The sequence below is a fragment of the Stegostoma tigrinum genome, chromosome 4 (genome assembly GCF_030684315.1).
Source record: "Stegostoma tigrinum isolate sSteTig4 chromosome 4, sSteTig4.hap1, whole genome shotgun sequence".
NCBI classification, from domain to species: domain Eukaryota; kingdom Metazoa; phylum Chordata; class Chondrichthyes; order Orectolobiformes; family Stegostomatidae; genus Stegostoma; species Stegostoma tigrinum.
In genome coordinates, this window is record NC_081357.1 from 56,012,758 (window position 1) to 56,027,495 (window position 14,738).

Genomic DNA, 14,738 nt, shown 5'->3' on the forward strand with positions numbered 1-14,738 from the left:
AACCTCATGTTAAGCCACCAACAGTTGTCACTCTCCAACAAGAGAGACAGAATGGGACTGTGGTGACTTTACGCAGGAGTCAGCTGGGTGGAATGAATGGTCTTCCTCAGTTTGATTTTTCATAAGACAGAACTGATTATTTTAAAAGAGGAAAGAAAGCTCCAATTAGACTTTATTTTAGAATTGAAAGTATTATAGATTCTTATGGAGTTAACTCATCTAAAAGAGATTTTCTTTGAAATGCATCAATTATCTTGCCAACTGGAGATCCTTAGATATTCCTTGATGGCGAATTATGACAGCCGTACTCGGTTATCTCGTCTATATCCAAGTTTTGAACGGAGTGTGCAACTATGTTTCTGTGGCTCAATCTCTGGTGTCCAAGTTACTTTAGGAACTATGTTCCACTTCAACTTTGGACATCCACACCTGCTTGTTTAAAATAAAAAAGTTAACCATTCTTAAATCATTTGGCTTTGTGATCGGATTGTGCTGCAGCCAAAGCACGTTAATTTATCGTTATATATTGTATCACCTATGACGTCTGATAAATTAGAAAGAAATCTAGTCACACTAATCCCTGGGTCACTCGGGTCCAACTTCCAAATGAATTTCTGAGCATATTTACAACCAGCATTACAACTGTATCATTTTCATCTGGCGGGGGGGGGGGGGGGGGGGGCGCGGGTAAGCTTCTAGTATCATTCTAAGGTTTTCTGGGCATAGTTTTAAATTTCTGCAGCTTGATCCAATAAAACAGACCCTAGGCAAAGATTCAAAATGAAATATTAATGTGTTCTGCTAGAAAATGCTATGAATTTTTTTTGCTCATAGATACTGGTTATATTTTATATTGATGCTAGATATAACTGTTAATATTAACAGTCGAATTGCTATTATGTCATTGTCACAAATGGCTGTTCTGACTCTTAAAATGCAAATTCATCCTGCATTGTCAGATGTTGACTCAGTTGCAAGTGTTGCCCAACTTTAAGCCTGGAAGGTGCTGATTTAGGCCCCACTTCATAAATTTATGCACAGTTTCTATACTGTCACTCTCAGGATGTGCTATACAATTGGAGATGCTGGAAATGAGATGTTGAACTGAAGGCCAGTCTGCACTTTTAGCCATTCTGAAGGACAGACAGGAAGTTTCCCTGTATCCTGGCCAATAATTATCTCCCTATTAACATCACAAAAAGGAAAGTAAACTGGTCAATTTTAGTGTTGTGCCAAAGTTTGTTTGGAACATCACCACATTTCCTACATTAAAACTGTGACTATTCCTAAAAGCAAACTAAAAAAAGGCTGTTGACCATGCAGCACCGGTTGAGATTATGAGCCTTTCTTTTCACCCCGCAATCTGCCTGATGAGCATTACAGAAGAGTTTGGGGTTCCACATTCTACTCCTCCACGGTGCATTATAATTAATCCTCATCTTTACTTGAAGCCGCAGACTTAACAGACACAGCTATAAATTCCATTACAAGCAATCTTCACTAAATCCTAGTTATTGCTGATTTCGATGATTTAAAGTGAAAGGCATCAAGGATTGCTTCCCAACTATACACAGCAGGATCTATTGTTTTCTACAATGTTCACATTAAAAATGGAATCGCCTACACCTAAAAGCAGTTACGTTAAAAACAAAACATCTAATATTTTACAAAAGCAAAATACTCCAGAAATCTGAAGTGAAAAACTGGAAAATGCTGGAAATACTCAAAACTGCCCTGATGAAAGGTCACAGACTTGAAATGCTAATGCGTGTTCCCTCTTCATGAATGCAGAGAATTTGCAACATTTTATGACTAACGGTTGTCTAAGGCCTGAATAAAATGCTACACTGCAGGTCTTTATAAACATTAATTTTCAGCACTTAGATTTTTTGGTGCCCTTATCTAGCTTGTGAAGCTATCATTTTGTAGATCAGTATCCAAACAGCTTAATGCTCCCAGTTCGCTCTTGGTATCAGCACAAATTATTTGAAATGATCAATGTTCTGCCTCTCTTCGGGGCAGCTGTTCGGGTAAACATAAAAATCAGCATATTAAGTCTCCCTGTTTTAAAATACTCCCTCTGAGATGCAGTCAGTCTGCAGCAGACTAGAAACGTACAACTGCAGTCTGGCAGTGAGCCAACAACTAGAACAATAACCTTGACTATTCTAAATGATAACCAGCAAGGAAAAAAGCTGACTCCATTATCATGTTTTCAGCATATTGTTACAATAGCCCTATTAATAACGGTTAAGAATGGTACCTTGTTTATTTATTTAACCGATTTTCTCTATTTTGCTCCTCTTCCCAAGTTTATGCAATGGTGAGAACTGGGTGGGGCATGTTAGTAGCAACCACGAAGCAGAGACTCACCCCCCCCACACAATTCTTCCCGTCTCCACTGCGTCTCTTTGTCCAAATTTCTGTCTTCAGTAAGAGACAGGGAAGGGAAATGCTACACTGTTATGTTGTTCAAAACTTTTCACATCCAGCATATGCACCCAAGACAGATAATGAGCAATTTAAAATAAAATCACACTGTAGGAAATGCACCATGGGATCTTATCCTTGCACTGTGCCACCACCCCTTTTCCAACCAATTTCCCATTCCTTTGGTAGAATGTTTATATATCTGTCAATTTAGCCAAACTCGTCACAGTACTTCTAGTTCTTCAATGACTGCAATTTTTTAAAGGCAGCAAAATGTGCGTTTTACTTAAGCTGGAATTTTTCTGCAAACAGATTTTGAACTTACTGTAAAGTCAAAATCTACAAGCTGTTATTAATCTCTGAAGGACAAGAACAATGTTCCTGTTTATTTTTGAATTCGGCAAATAATGCAGGCTTTGTGTGCCTAATGCCTTACTCATTTCTTGACGCAAGGTGGAGCAGCTACATCGATTTACAATGATGTGCCCAAACTGTAAACAATGAGACAAAGTGTAAACAATGACACTGGACTACGCTGTGGAATTCCTTGGGGCAACAACTGAAGTAAGACGTTTCTTTAGACTAATTAGAGTATCACAGGCCTGTACATGCATTCTGCGGTCTTACCTCGAGTATTAATGGCAGAGAGCTCACAATAACTTGCCAAATTAGTTATAAGTACACGCCAAATGTTAAGATTCGTCAACTCAGTTCCTAACTTTAGGATAGAAAACGGTTATTGCAACTCCGGCTCTGATTGATAAGACGTAAGTTATATAACAGGATGCCATTTACATCAATTCCTTCAAATATATAAAAATTAATATCAACATATCATCTGCAATATATTTCAGCCTGTTCCTTTTTTTTACTTTTTAAAGTTTAATTGCTCCAGTGTCAATTTGACCACCAATGCTATAGGCAATAAATTTACTGTCGGCTACGTCTAACACTGCATTGCTAATCATTCAGTGCACTCTTTAATGTTTTAGAACAATATATTTCCAAATAGGATCGTTCAATTAAAAGAAAACTTGCATTGTTTAAAATAAGATATCCTTTTTGATGCAATACCAGTCAACAGTCCCCTCCCAAACTATTAGCAATTGTAAAATAAATGCTTTCTTGTGTCCTACCTTGCATAGAGATCTGTCCCTGCTCTTGATCTCCGCTTCGCGCAGCAGTCCTGGACCTTTTTATCCTGGTACTCAAGGTTACATTTACATTTTTGTTGAGTCACCAATACGCAATGTTGAATAGCTTTCTGGGACTTTCTGGAAAAATCGACATGGACTGTCTCATCCCGATGGAAAATAAAACCCGAATGACTAGAATCCAAACGCTTAGTGCCAATGCTGCGAAGATCCAGCAGTGGGCAACACGACACAGGCTTATAAAGCGTGAAGCGACCTGGGGCGTCTTCCACAAACAGCAGGGCGTTGTATTGTGTTTCTCAGTCAATTACCTTTCATCATCATCGCTTCTTAGAGCGTTTATGTGACTCAAAGGCAGAGGAAATCACTTAAATCAGGTTAAATGACTAGTAGAAATGTAGATCCTGATCATGATGAGTTTTAGTTTTATAAACTTGCCGGGAATTGTTGAGAAATATTATCTTCTAATGTTGACAAGCATGAAGAGAACCAGGCATTGAAAAATTTTTTTTTCACGTTAGTTTCGAAAGGATGAGTTTTGCATATACGTCTCTTTACACTTTATGTATTGCTAGAGTTTTCTTTCCAATAAGGCTGAAAGAAACTTTGAACGATGACTTTTGCATACTTTGAAAGCTCTGATCAGAACGTTTAATGTAAAGTGATGTTTTTAACCCCCTGTCATTTTCAAATGCATTTGTTTACAATTAGCGTCCCCCCACTGCGGTTACCGTGCAAACTGGCAACATGGTCGCTGCTTCCCTGGAAATATTTGAGTGCAATGAGCCAAGGTCACGGTTCTCCAAACGTGAAACATATCGCCTGGGCAAAAACGTCCAGCCTTTTTTTCAAAAAGTGAGGATGTTTATTTAGGCTCCAGAACAAGTAAGATTAGTGCAAGATTTTAGTTGCAGTCTGCGTTTCTCAGACATGTTTTCATGAAGGAAAGTTAGCCGACAGCTAGGTATGTAATCATGACGTACTTTGAAAACCAAAAAAGTCTGTTAACTTTTTTAAAATGTATAAATAAAACGATCATAATTAAATCTGTACTTCAGACTATTTAGTGTTTTTTTGCAACAGATTGCCCGTCTTCGTCGTTCAGTGCTTATGTTCATTTCAACGTTATCTTGAACCTTTATTGAATTACAGGAAGTTCTTGTCTGGCTAACTCTCCAAGGAAGGTTTTTTCATGGTGAGATGCAACAGGCGTTTATTGCAGATAGAGTATAATAACAGAACATGAAAGGTTAGTATTTTATCTCCGTTTCATTTTGCTGAAAAGTTTGGGCACGCAGCATTTTCTTTCATTACTCGTTTTTCATCATTGCAGCTCTATTAATGTGGTCAGCATTAAAATGCATATGTTTATATTTTATTTGCATGTCTCTGCGCTCTTATTCTTGTTGCAAGTACAGCCCAAGACGTTTTACAGCAGCCAAGTGCTTATGTTAGAATGTTGGATTAAGTTTGATTGTTACCCTATTATGTCATCATTGTTGCTGTCGGATTGTATTAATCATTTTCAGAACAATTTCTACTGTAGCGCAGTTATTGAGAAACAAGATGATTTGTCATGTAATTTTTAATGCAATGTCTGTTTGTAATTGTTAAAACATTGTGCATATAATATTTGTGAATAGCATTGAGGATGGAGCATTCTTGTCAAAGAAATTGCACTAATCAATTAAATGTGTCATTTTAACACTAAAGCAACTCCTTTTCCTAAATAATCCAAATAACTAGTGGAATGTAATCATTTAATAACTAGTAGATTAGAACATATAGCTGCAGTTAGACAAAGCCTTGCTTAGATCACAGCTGGACCACTGTCTACAGTTCTTGGCGTCCCATCTTGGAAAATATACATTGTTCTGGGAACCAGTGCATTTTAGATACACCAGGATATTACCAGGAGTTAAACAATTAAATTACGAGGAGAGATTTACAGCAACTTGAGTCACCGAAGGGTTACAATACAGACAGTGGTCATTTGACCTGCTGTGTGTGGGCTGGCTATTTGTAGAGGAAATCACATTATCCTATTCCTTCACATGTATCCCTACTTCTGTGATTTTTGTTTTATGTTTCAGGTGTTTTTCTCAAACCCTTTCTGAATTATACAGTTATATACCACAATTATACTTGCTTCATCTATACTTTCAGAAATTCAACTAGGCTTGTGCTCTCTGGCATCAAAAAGTAATTTGATTAAGGATTTTAATATTTTGAACATAATTGGTAAGATAGGCAGAAATAAACTTTAAAGTTTAAAGGTCTGTAGCTCGAGTTGTGGGTGAGGTTGTTGACTTGCTCACCGAACTGGCTTGATTTTGTTCAGATGTTTCATTGCCGTGCTGGGTAACACCATCAGTGGATCCTCCGCTGAAGTGATATTGTTCTACTCCGCTTGGAATTTATACTGTCCGGCTTGGCATGGTGAGCACTGTCATTTCTGGTTTTGATCTGTACATATAGAAACCCATACAGATCAAAACCGGAAATGACAGCACTCACCATAATGGACTGGACAGTATAAGTTCCAAATGGAGTAGAATAACATCAGTTCATTGGAGGCTCCACTGATGATGTCACCTAGCATGGCGACGAAACATCTGAACAAAACAAACCAGCTCGGCGAGCAAGTCGACTACCTCAGAAATAAACGTTTTCTGCTGGTGGGAGGATAAGAACACAGGAGCAGGAGTAGGCCATACCCTGCTCTGCCATTCTCTATCATGGCTGATCACCTGCCTCAACACTATTTTCCTGCACCATCCCCCTAGTCTTTGATATCATTAATATGTAGAATTCCATCTATCTCAATTTTGAACATTGAGCTTCTGAAGGTCTCTTGCACAGATAATTCAAAAGATTCACCACTGTCTGAGTGAAGATGTTCCTTCTCACTTCTGTAATAAATGGCATGTCTCTTATTTTGAGATTGTGACCTTTGGTTCGAGAGCACCCACCAGCCAGAGGGAACATCCTTTCTGCCTCTAATTTGTCTATCTCTTTATGAGTGCTTTAAGTTTCAGTGTAATAAACTCTCCATCTTCTAAATTGTAGAAAATAGAATCCCAGCTCCTGAATTGCCTCATAGACTAATCATCCCATATTTTAGTCAAGTGAACCTCCATTGCATTACCTCTGTGGCAGGTATGTCCTCCTTTAGCTAACAGAACAAAACTCCACACACTTCTTCAGGTTGGGTCTTATGAAGGTTCTATACTATTGAATCCTGTACTCCTATCCTGTTCAGATAAAGGTCAATATACCATTTGCCTTCCTGATTGCTTGTTGCACATACATGTTTGCTTTAAGTGATTTGTTAACAAGGAAACACAGTTCTTATTAAATATGAACATTTCCCAATCTCACACCATTTAGTAAATACATTAGACATTTCTCAAGCTCACACAATTTAACAAATACACTGTTCACTACTGTTCCTCCTACCAACATGGTAAATCTTGCGCATATCCACATTATCGTCTGTCTGTCATATTCTTGCCCACTCACTCAGCCTGTCCAAAACCAAGTGAAACCTCTTCGCAACATTCTCATGTAACACATTCCCGCCTACTTTGTGGTATCCACAAACTTGAATACGTTACTTTTGCTCCAGACATACAACATTGATATAGAACAGGAAAAGCTGTGGTTCAAACACTAATCCATGCAACACCTCACTAGGACCTTACAGCCTACTCACCTGAGAATGACCTATTTATTCCTACTGTTTTCTTCCAGTTCATAATACCGCAACCTATGCCAGAACACTAACCCTCATCCCATGAGTTCTAATTTTGTTTACTAACTTCTTGTCTGAGTCTTTTATAGAAAGTCATCTGAAAACCCAAAAATACCACATCTCATGGTTTCCGCTTATCTACTCATTAGAAACATGTTAAAACAGATTTGTCAAATGTTATATCCCCTTCATAAATCTATATTGGCTTACTTCAATCAAATCATTATTTTCTAGGTGTCCATTTATCACATCCTTTGTTACAGATTCTGGTATTTTTCAACAGCTGACATTGGGCTAACTGGAGTTTTATCCCTTCTTCCATTGTCGAAATAGTAGTTACATTTGCCACCTTGCAACCTGCAAACACAGTCCCAAACCAATAGAATTTTGAAAGATGATCACCTTTACAATCCACCATCTCTGTGGCCATCTCTATCAACGTTCTAGGATGTAGGTTTTATGGGTCCCTAGGATTTGCCAACTTTCAGTGTCACTAATTCCTCCAGTACTATTTCTTACAAAAGCTAGATTCTTTCCATTAACATCTTGGATCTATTATTTCTGAGATTTCTTTCGTCTTGTCCACAAAGATAGACACAGTAATTATTTATCTTCTTGTCATTTCCTTATTCCCCATTATACATTTTCCGGTGTCTGCCTGTAATAAATTCACCTTTGCTTTTGATAATCTTCTTTTTACATACCTAGAGGAGTTTTGAGTTTTTTTGATAGGTTTCTTGCTGATTTACATTCACATTCTAATCTCCTATTCTGTGCCAAGTTGTTGATAATCTTTTGACAAATTCTAAATTGCCCCTAATCTTCAGGCTTGCTACATTTTGGTAACTTGATCTGCCTTCTCCTTTGGTCTAATATATTCTTTAAGCATAGTTGTTAGCCATGGATATTTTGCTCTTCCTGTTGAATTTCTATGCTTTAAAGCAATGTATGTTATAAACAATGCATAAGTTCATTAAATACTAACTACAGTATTTCCCCAATCCACCCCAAGTAAATTTGCACCTCATACGTTTGTAGTTTTCCTTGTTTACTTTTAAGGTCTTAGTTTTGGATTTTTTTCTTAAAAATCAAATTCAACATTTAGGAGAAATGCATCTTCTGTCAAGGACGGTAAATATGTGGAACTCTGTCCCAACAACAGCAATAGATGCTGACTCAATTAATAATGTGAAATCTACGATCCAGGCAGGAGTTTGATTTATTGTTGTCACATGTACGGAGATACAATGGAAAATGTTGTTTTGCGTGCTATGCAGGCAGATTGTAGCATATAAAAGTACATCAGGGTAGCAGGGCAGAGTGCAGTATATAATGTTATAGCCACACAGAAGGTACAGAGAGAGAGATTAACATTTAAGAGGTCTGATTATGGAGTGCAATGACATAAGTGTAGGTCGCTGCAGTTTGGGTGCAGGTTCAAAGTGATCTATTTGAATGACCAAACAAGCTTGAAGGGCTGAGCAAGTGCGGCTGTTCCAGCGTTTCAAGGTGCTGAGCCCAGGTTACATCCGAACAAATCCGAGGAAGCAGTTGAGAGCACAATTTCTTGTAGAATTTTTGATCTGCAAAAGATCCTACCACATTTGCGTGGTGAATATCAGGTGTTTCTGCAATTAAGAGGTCCCAACTAGAAACAGAATATTTGTGAATTTCGGTGAGACAGGCGTGACCTTGGTAGTAATGCTCCTTCAATCGTATAACCCTACCAGTACTCATCAACTAGGTATTCAAGCTAAGCTGATAGTTGTTGTGTATTACACCAGCACATGCTCAACTGCAGACAAATGTTACTGAACTTACTTTATTTACACATCCCAACAGTGAGGGAAATATAATAAAACACTGACATCTAGCCTTTTATACATTCACTTCTCATTTGAATAGAGCTTGTACCATTTTATATTTTAATATGTATGTTTCTAGAATTGCCCATGATTAAACTAGCATTGATAATACTGAAACTTTAAGCTTGGGTTGCTACTTATTTTTACTAATCACAAGTACTAATCAAACGCACATATGAGCAATGCTACTGAATTGATTTCACAGTTTTAAAAAATACCTAACGCTAGTGTGTTTTTGACAAAATGTTATCATATAGCAAGAAATAATGAAAACAATAACTTCTTCCTCGCGGATAAGAGATAATGGGAACTGCAGATGCTGGAGAATTCCAAGATAATAAAATGTGAGGCTGGATGAACACAGCAGGCCAAGCAGCATCTCAGGAGCACAAAAGCTTATTTGTGCTCCTGAGATGCTGCTTGGCCTGCTGTGTTCATCCAGCCTCACATTTTATTAACTTCTTCCTCGCGATATACTTGCAATCTAATTGGCTACTTTCTCTTGCCGTTTGGAATCTCCTGCCATTTCCATTATCCTGATTCTACTTTCTTAACATTTCTGACTGTGTTAAACCTGACTTTTGACTACCAGCTGAAATTAATGATGGGGACTGTGATATAGATTGATTTGGAAGATCCTTGCCAGCTTTTTATTGGGCAGTACGATGCTGGAAATCCTTCAGTTCCTTTCTGTCTTTCACTTGAGACTATAGGAAGAATTTGGCCTATAGGAGGTTTATCATACTGTCATAGAGATGTACAGCATAGAAACAGATCTTTCAGCCCAACTCGTCCATGCTGACCAGATATCTTAAATTAATGTAGTCCCATTTACTCGCATTTGGCCCATATCCCTCTAAATCCTTCATATTCATGTCCTTGTCCAGATGTCTTTTAAATGTTGTAATTGTACCAGCCTCCAGCACTTCCTCTGGCAGCTCATTCAACACACGCACCACCCTGTGCATGAAAAAGTTGCCTGTTGGAGTTCCTTTTTAAATATTTCCTCTGTCAGCTTAAACCTATGCCCTGTTTCCTACCCTGGGAAAAAGACCTTGACTGTTCACCCTATCCATGGCCCATCTGGTTTTATAAACCTCTATAAATGTCAACCCTCAGCCTCTGACGCTCCAGGGAAAATGACCCCAGCCTATTCAGCCTCTCTTTATGGCTCAAAGCCTTCAATCCTGGTAACATTCTTGTAAATCTTTTCTGAACCCTTTCAAGATTCACAACATTCTTTCCTATAACCTGGAGCACAATTGAATGCAGTATTCTGAAAGTGCCCTGTCTATATCCACAGCCACAGCATGAACTCCCAACTCCTATACTCAGTGCACTGACCATTAAAGGCAAGCACTTTAAAGTTTTAGCAAAGATCTGTAGCTGGAGTTGAGGATGAGGTTACTGACTTGCTCGCCGAGCTGGCTTGTTTTTGTTCAGGCATTTCGTCCCCATGCTAGGTGGCATCATCAGTGAGACCTCTGATGAAGCGACGTTCTACTCCGCTTGGAATTTATACTGTCTGGGCTGTTATGGTGAGTGCTGTCATTTCCAGTTTTGATCTTTTGTGAAGGGAAGGTCGTGCCTCACAAAACTTACTGAGTTCTTTGAGAAGGTGACCAAACAGGTAGATGAGAGTAAACCGGTTGATGTGGTGTACATGGATTTCAGCAAGGCGTTCGATAAGGTTCCCCACAATAGGCTATTGTACAAAATGCGTTGGAATGGAACTGTGGGAGATATAGCAGTTTGGATCGGAAATTGGCTTGCTGAAAGAAGACAGAGGGTGGTAGTTGATGGGAAATGTTCATCCTGGAGACCAGTTACTAGTGGTGTACCGCAAGGGTCGGTGTTGGGTCTACTGCTGTTTGTCATTTTTATAAATGACCTGGATGAGGGCATAGAAGGATGGGTTAGTAAATTTGCAGACGACACTAAGGTCGGTGGAGTTGTGGATAGTGACGAAGGATGCTGTAGGTTGCAGAGAGACATAGATAAGCTGCAGAGCTGGGCTGAGAGGTGGCAAATGGAGTTTAATGCAGACAAGTGTGAGGTGATGCACTTTGGTAGGAGTAACCGGAATGCAAAGTACAGGGCTAATGGTAAGATTCTTAGCAGTGTAGATGAGCAGAGAGATCTTGGTGTCCATGTACACAGATCCTTGAAAGTTGCCACCCAGGTTGACAGGGCTGTTAAGAAGGCATACAGTGTTTTAGCTTTTATTAATAGAGGGATCGAGTTCCGGAACCAAGAGGTTATGGTGAAGCTGTACAAAACTCTGGTGCGGCCGCACTTGGAGAATTGTGTACACTTCTGGTCACCGCATTATAAAAAGGATGTGGAAGCTTTGGAAAGGGTGCAGAGGAGATTTACTAGGATGTTGCCTGGTATGGAGGGAAGGTCTTACAAGGAAAGGCTGAGGGACTTGAGGCTGTTTTCATTAGAGAGAAGAAGGTTGAGAGGTGACTTCATTGAAACATATGAAATAATCAGAGGGTTAGATAGGGTGGATAGGGAGAGCCTTTTTCCTAGGATGGTGACGGCGAGCACGAGGGGGCATAGCTTTAAATTGAGGGGTGAAAGATATAGGACAGATGTCAGAGGTAGTTTCTTTACTCAGAGAGTAGTAAGGCAATGGAACGCTTTGCCTGCAACAGTAGTAGATTCGCCAACTTTAGGTACATTTAAGTCGTCATTGGACAAGCATATGGACGTACATGGAATGGTGTAGGTTAGATGGGCTTGAGATTGGTATGACAGGTCAGCACATCATCGAGGGCCGAAGGGCCTGTACTGTGCTATAATGTTCTATGTACTATGTAGAAACCCATACAGATCAAAACCAGAAATGACAACACTCACCATAACGGACCGGGCAGTATAAATTCCAAATGGAGTAGAACAACATCGCTCCATCGGAGGTCTATCTGATGATGTTACCTAGCGTGGCGCTGAAACATCTGAATGAAAACAAGCCAGCTCAGCTAGCAAGTCAACACAGGCAAGCGCGCCGATCAGCTTTCTCACTAGCCAACTTCAAGGAACTATGAACCTGTGCCTCATTTTTATCAGACCTCCTCTTTCAAATAATTTAACTACGTGAAACTGCCAGCAGGCCCTTCCACCCATCACATCCATTCTGACCCTCTAAAGAATATCCCACCCAGACTCACCCCATCTCTGTAACCCCTGCATTTCCCATAGCTAATCCAACTAGCCTGCACATCCCTGGACACTATGGGCAATTTAGCATGGCCGATGCACCCAACATCTTTGGTCTGCTTGAGGAAAATGGAGCATCCAAAGGAAACCCACACAGGCATGGGGAGACTGTGTAAACTCCACACCAATAGTAGAATCGAACCTGGGCCCTTTGCACTGTGACATAGCAGTACTAACCACTGAGCCACCATACTGCCCAATTTTCTGTGGCGCCATTCTGCCCATCTTTTTCCACATCATCTTTATGTTGTTTTATTGTACCAAAACTATCACATGATCAACAGCACACAGCAATTATTAAACTAACTTTATTTACACGTCCCCAAATGAGAAGCTATTGTCAAAAACTACTTTCAACGTGCTGCAATTGATACTGTAAATCTGTTGATACCTATACAGTCATTGGTGTAATTCTGCAGTTTTGGTCTGAATTTTCACTTTGTGGACAGAAAATAGGAGCCCAGACTGTCTCAGTCTTGGATCTGACCCATGGGTTAACAGTCACTCATTAGAATTTAGACTGGTGGCATGGAGACACATTACCTGTGGAAAACAGGCTGGCAAAATGCCACGGTCAAAATGTTGGTGGCAGGGAGGTGTTGGGGGAATATCGTGGAATTTACTGCACAAGATGGCTTGGATAGACAGGGAGCACATGTAGTTGTCTACTGACCATCACCCAGCCTTTTGCTGGTTGGCTCCCTCCAGGTTGTTAAAGGTTTGCACCTCCCCCCCCCACTACCTCCTGTCCATCATCTCTTGCCCCACACTTCCCCCATTGCATTAGGAAACAGGAAGTGACTGGCAAAATCCTTATTTACTGTTAACAAGGCTCCAATTGCCCATTCATCTGATAGGAGCAGGAAGGATATACAGTGAAAATGGCATGAACCAAATTTGGCACAGCGGTGATATTTTCAGTTTTCTAACTCATTTCTGAAACATAGGACCCCACTAGAAGTTTAGGATCAAATATTGTTTATTAAAAGGAATTCCTGCCCTGTGTAAGGCATAGGGCAAAAATGAAGGAAGAAGGTATTTGGAGTAGAGAGTTTAATTTAGCAACCAGTTAAAGCCTTGCAATTATTACCACCAGATATCTAGTTCAGAGGAGATTTTTCTTGGATTTGGAAATGTAATCCAGATTTCAAATTAAAGCCGTACTGTGGCTTCCAGTCATTTGATGTACAATGCAACTCATTCCACTGATAACATGTTTGAACTATATGCAGAATTTTGAAACAGATACAATTTTAGAAGAAGTGTGAAGTCTGGAATCTTATTGGAAGATAACTTTATGTGAAGCAAAATCACAGAAATACAAGAACTGAATTTACCATGGACTAATGACAAGGAGCCTACAACTTTCCAACATGTGCTGTTCGCTGGTGTGGTTTGTCACTGCCAGCACTATTCAAAAATTATGCTTTTAAATTTTAATGTTTTCTCATTTTGTTCAAACTACAATTATGCTAATATAAATTAAAATTAAACGTAGACAATTCAGACTAATTCTGTAGCCCATTGGAATCTTATTCACTGGCTTTTTGTTCAAGACCACAATCCCCTGCTGGGAGTTGCTCAAGAACCACTTTAAGGGACACTCTAATATCCAGCCTCTTGGAGTGATGGGGACCTGCACCTAAGTTTTCTCAGGCCGATCCTAATTTTAATAATCATTTCAACTAGTAAAGAACAATAGTCGGTGCTAGTAAAGAACAGCCACCTCTGCACAGGCAGGAGAGTAGAATCGAAAGGCAGAATCTTCCCAGCCGTGAATAACGTAACCATTGGTGAAAAAGTTGGAAGAATCATCAATTGCCAATGAGGAGCCTGTTAACATCAAGCGCAAAAAGTCTCCTTTTCTAATCAGATACTGAAAGGAGGGTTGAGATTCTGACCAGTGAGTGGTGAGAGGCCTATTTTCAAACATCTACATCATTGATATACACATACCCATTCTCCCATCTGCCAGACAGGACCTAAAAGGCACTCTCCCAGACATGGAAGTCAGTGGTTACCTAGTGTCTCCAGCTTGCCACTTGCTCCTCTGGATCTCCATTTGTCACCAGCATCTTGGCACTCTTTGTGGTCAGCGATCACACATAGCCCCAACCACTAGGACCGCCAGGTTCCCCGCAGTAACCTCAGTAACATGTCTAAATCACTTGACAGGGATCATGAAGGGTAGCTGCAGACTGCCAGCATTATGTAAAGCTGATTGTGCATATATGGAGAGTGGCCCTGATCACTTAGAACTCCTTCATACTGCTAAGGAGAAACAGCCTAATTTATGTACTTAAGCCTCTT

At 39.7% G+C, this 14,738-nt stretch overlaps 2 protein-coding genes across 4 annotated transcripts in view; one reads left to right on the forward strand and one right to left on the reverse strand.

Annotated features, from left to right (window-relative positions):
- The window catches only part of clu (clusterin), a 29,375-nt gene extending 25,585 nt beyond the window's left edge, over positions 1 to 3,790 (reverse strand). The window contains exon 1 of the mRNA XM_048530911.2: positions 3,567 to 3,790. The gene's annotated coding sequence lies outside the window, so the exon portion shown is untranslated. The remainder of the gene's footprint in view (positions 1 to 3,566) is intronic.
- Positions 2,874 to 14,738, forward strand: part of scara3 (scavenger receptor class A, member 3) — a 71,423-nt gene continuing 59,558 nt past the window's right edge. Inside the window, exons 1-2 of one of the 3 annotated variants that reach the window (XM_048530910.2) lie at positions 2,874 to 2,994; positions 4,737 to 4,833. In XM_048530910.2, the coding sequence (XP_048386867.1) occupies positions 4,827 to 4,833 (7 nt within the window). In that variant the 5' untranslated portion in view covers positions 2,874 to 2,994; positions 4,737 to 4,826. The other 2 variants (XM_048530908.2, XM_048530909.2) reach the window with 2 other exon arrangements.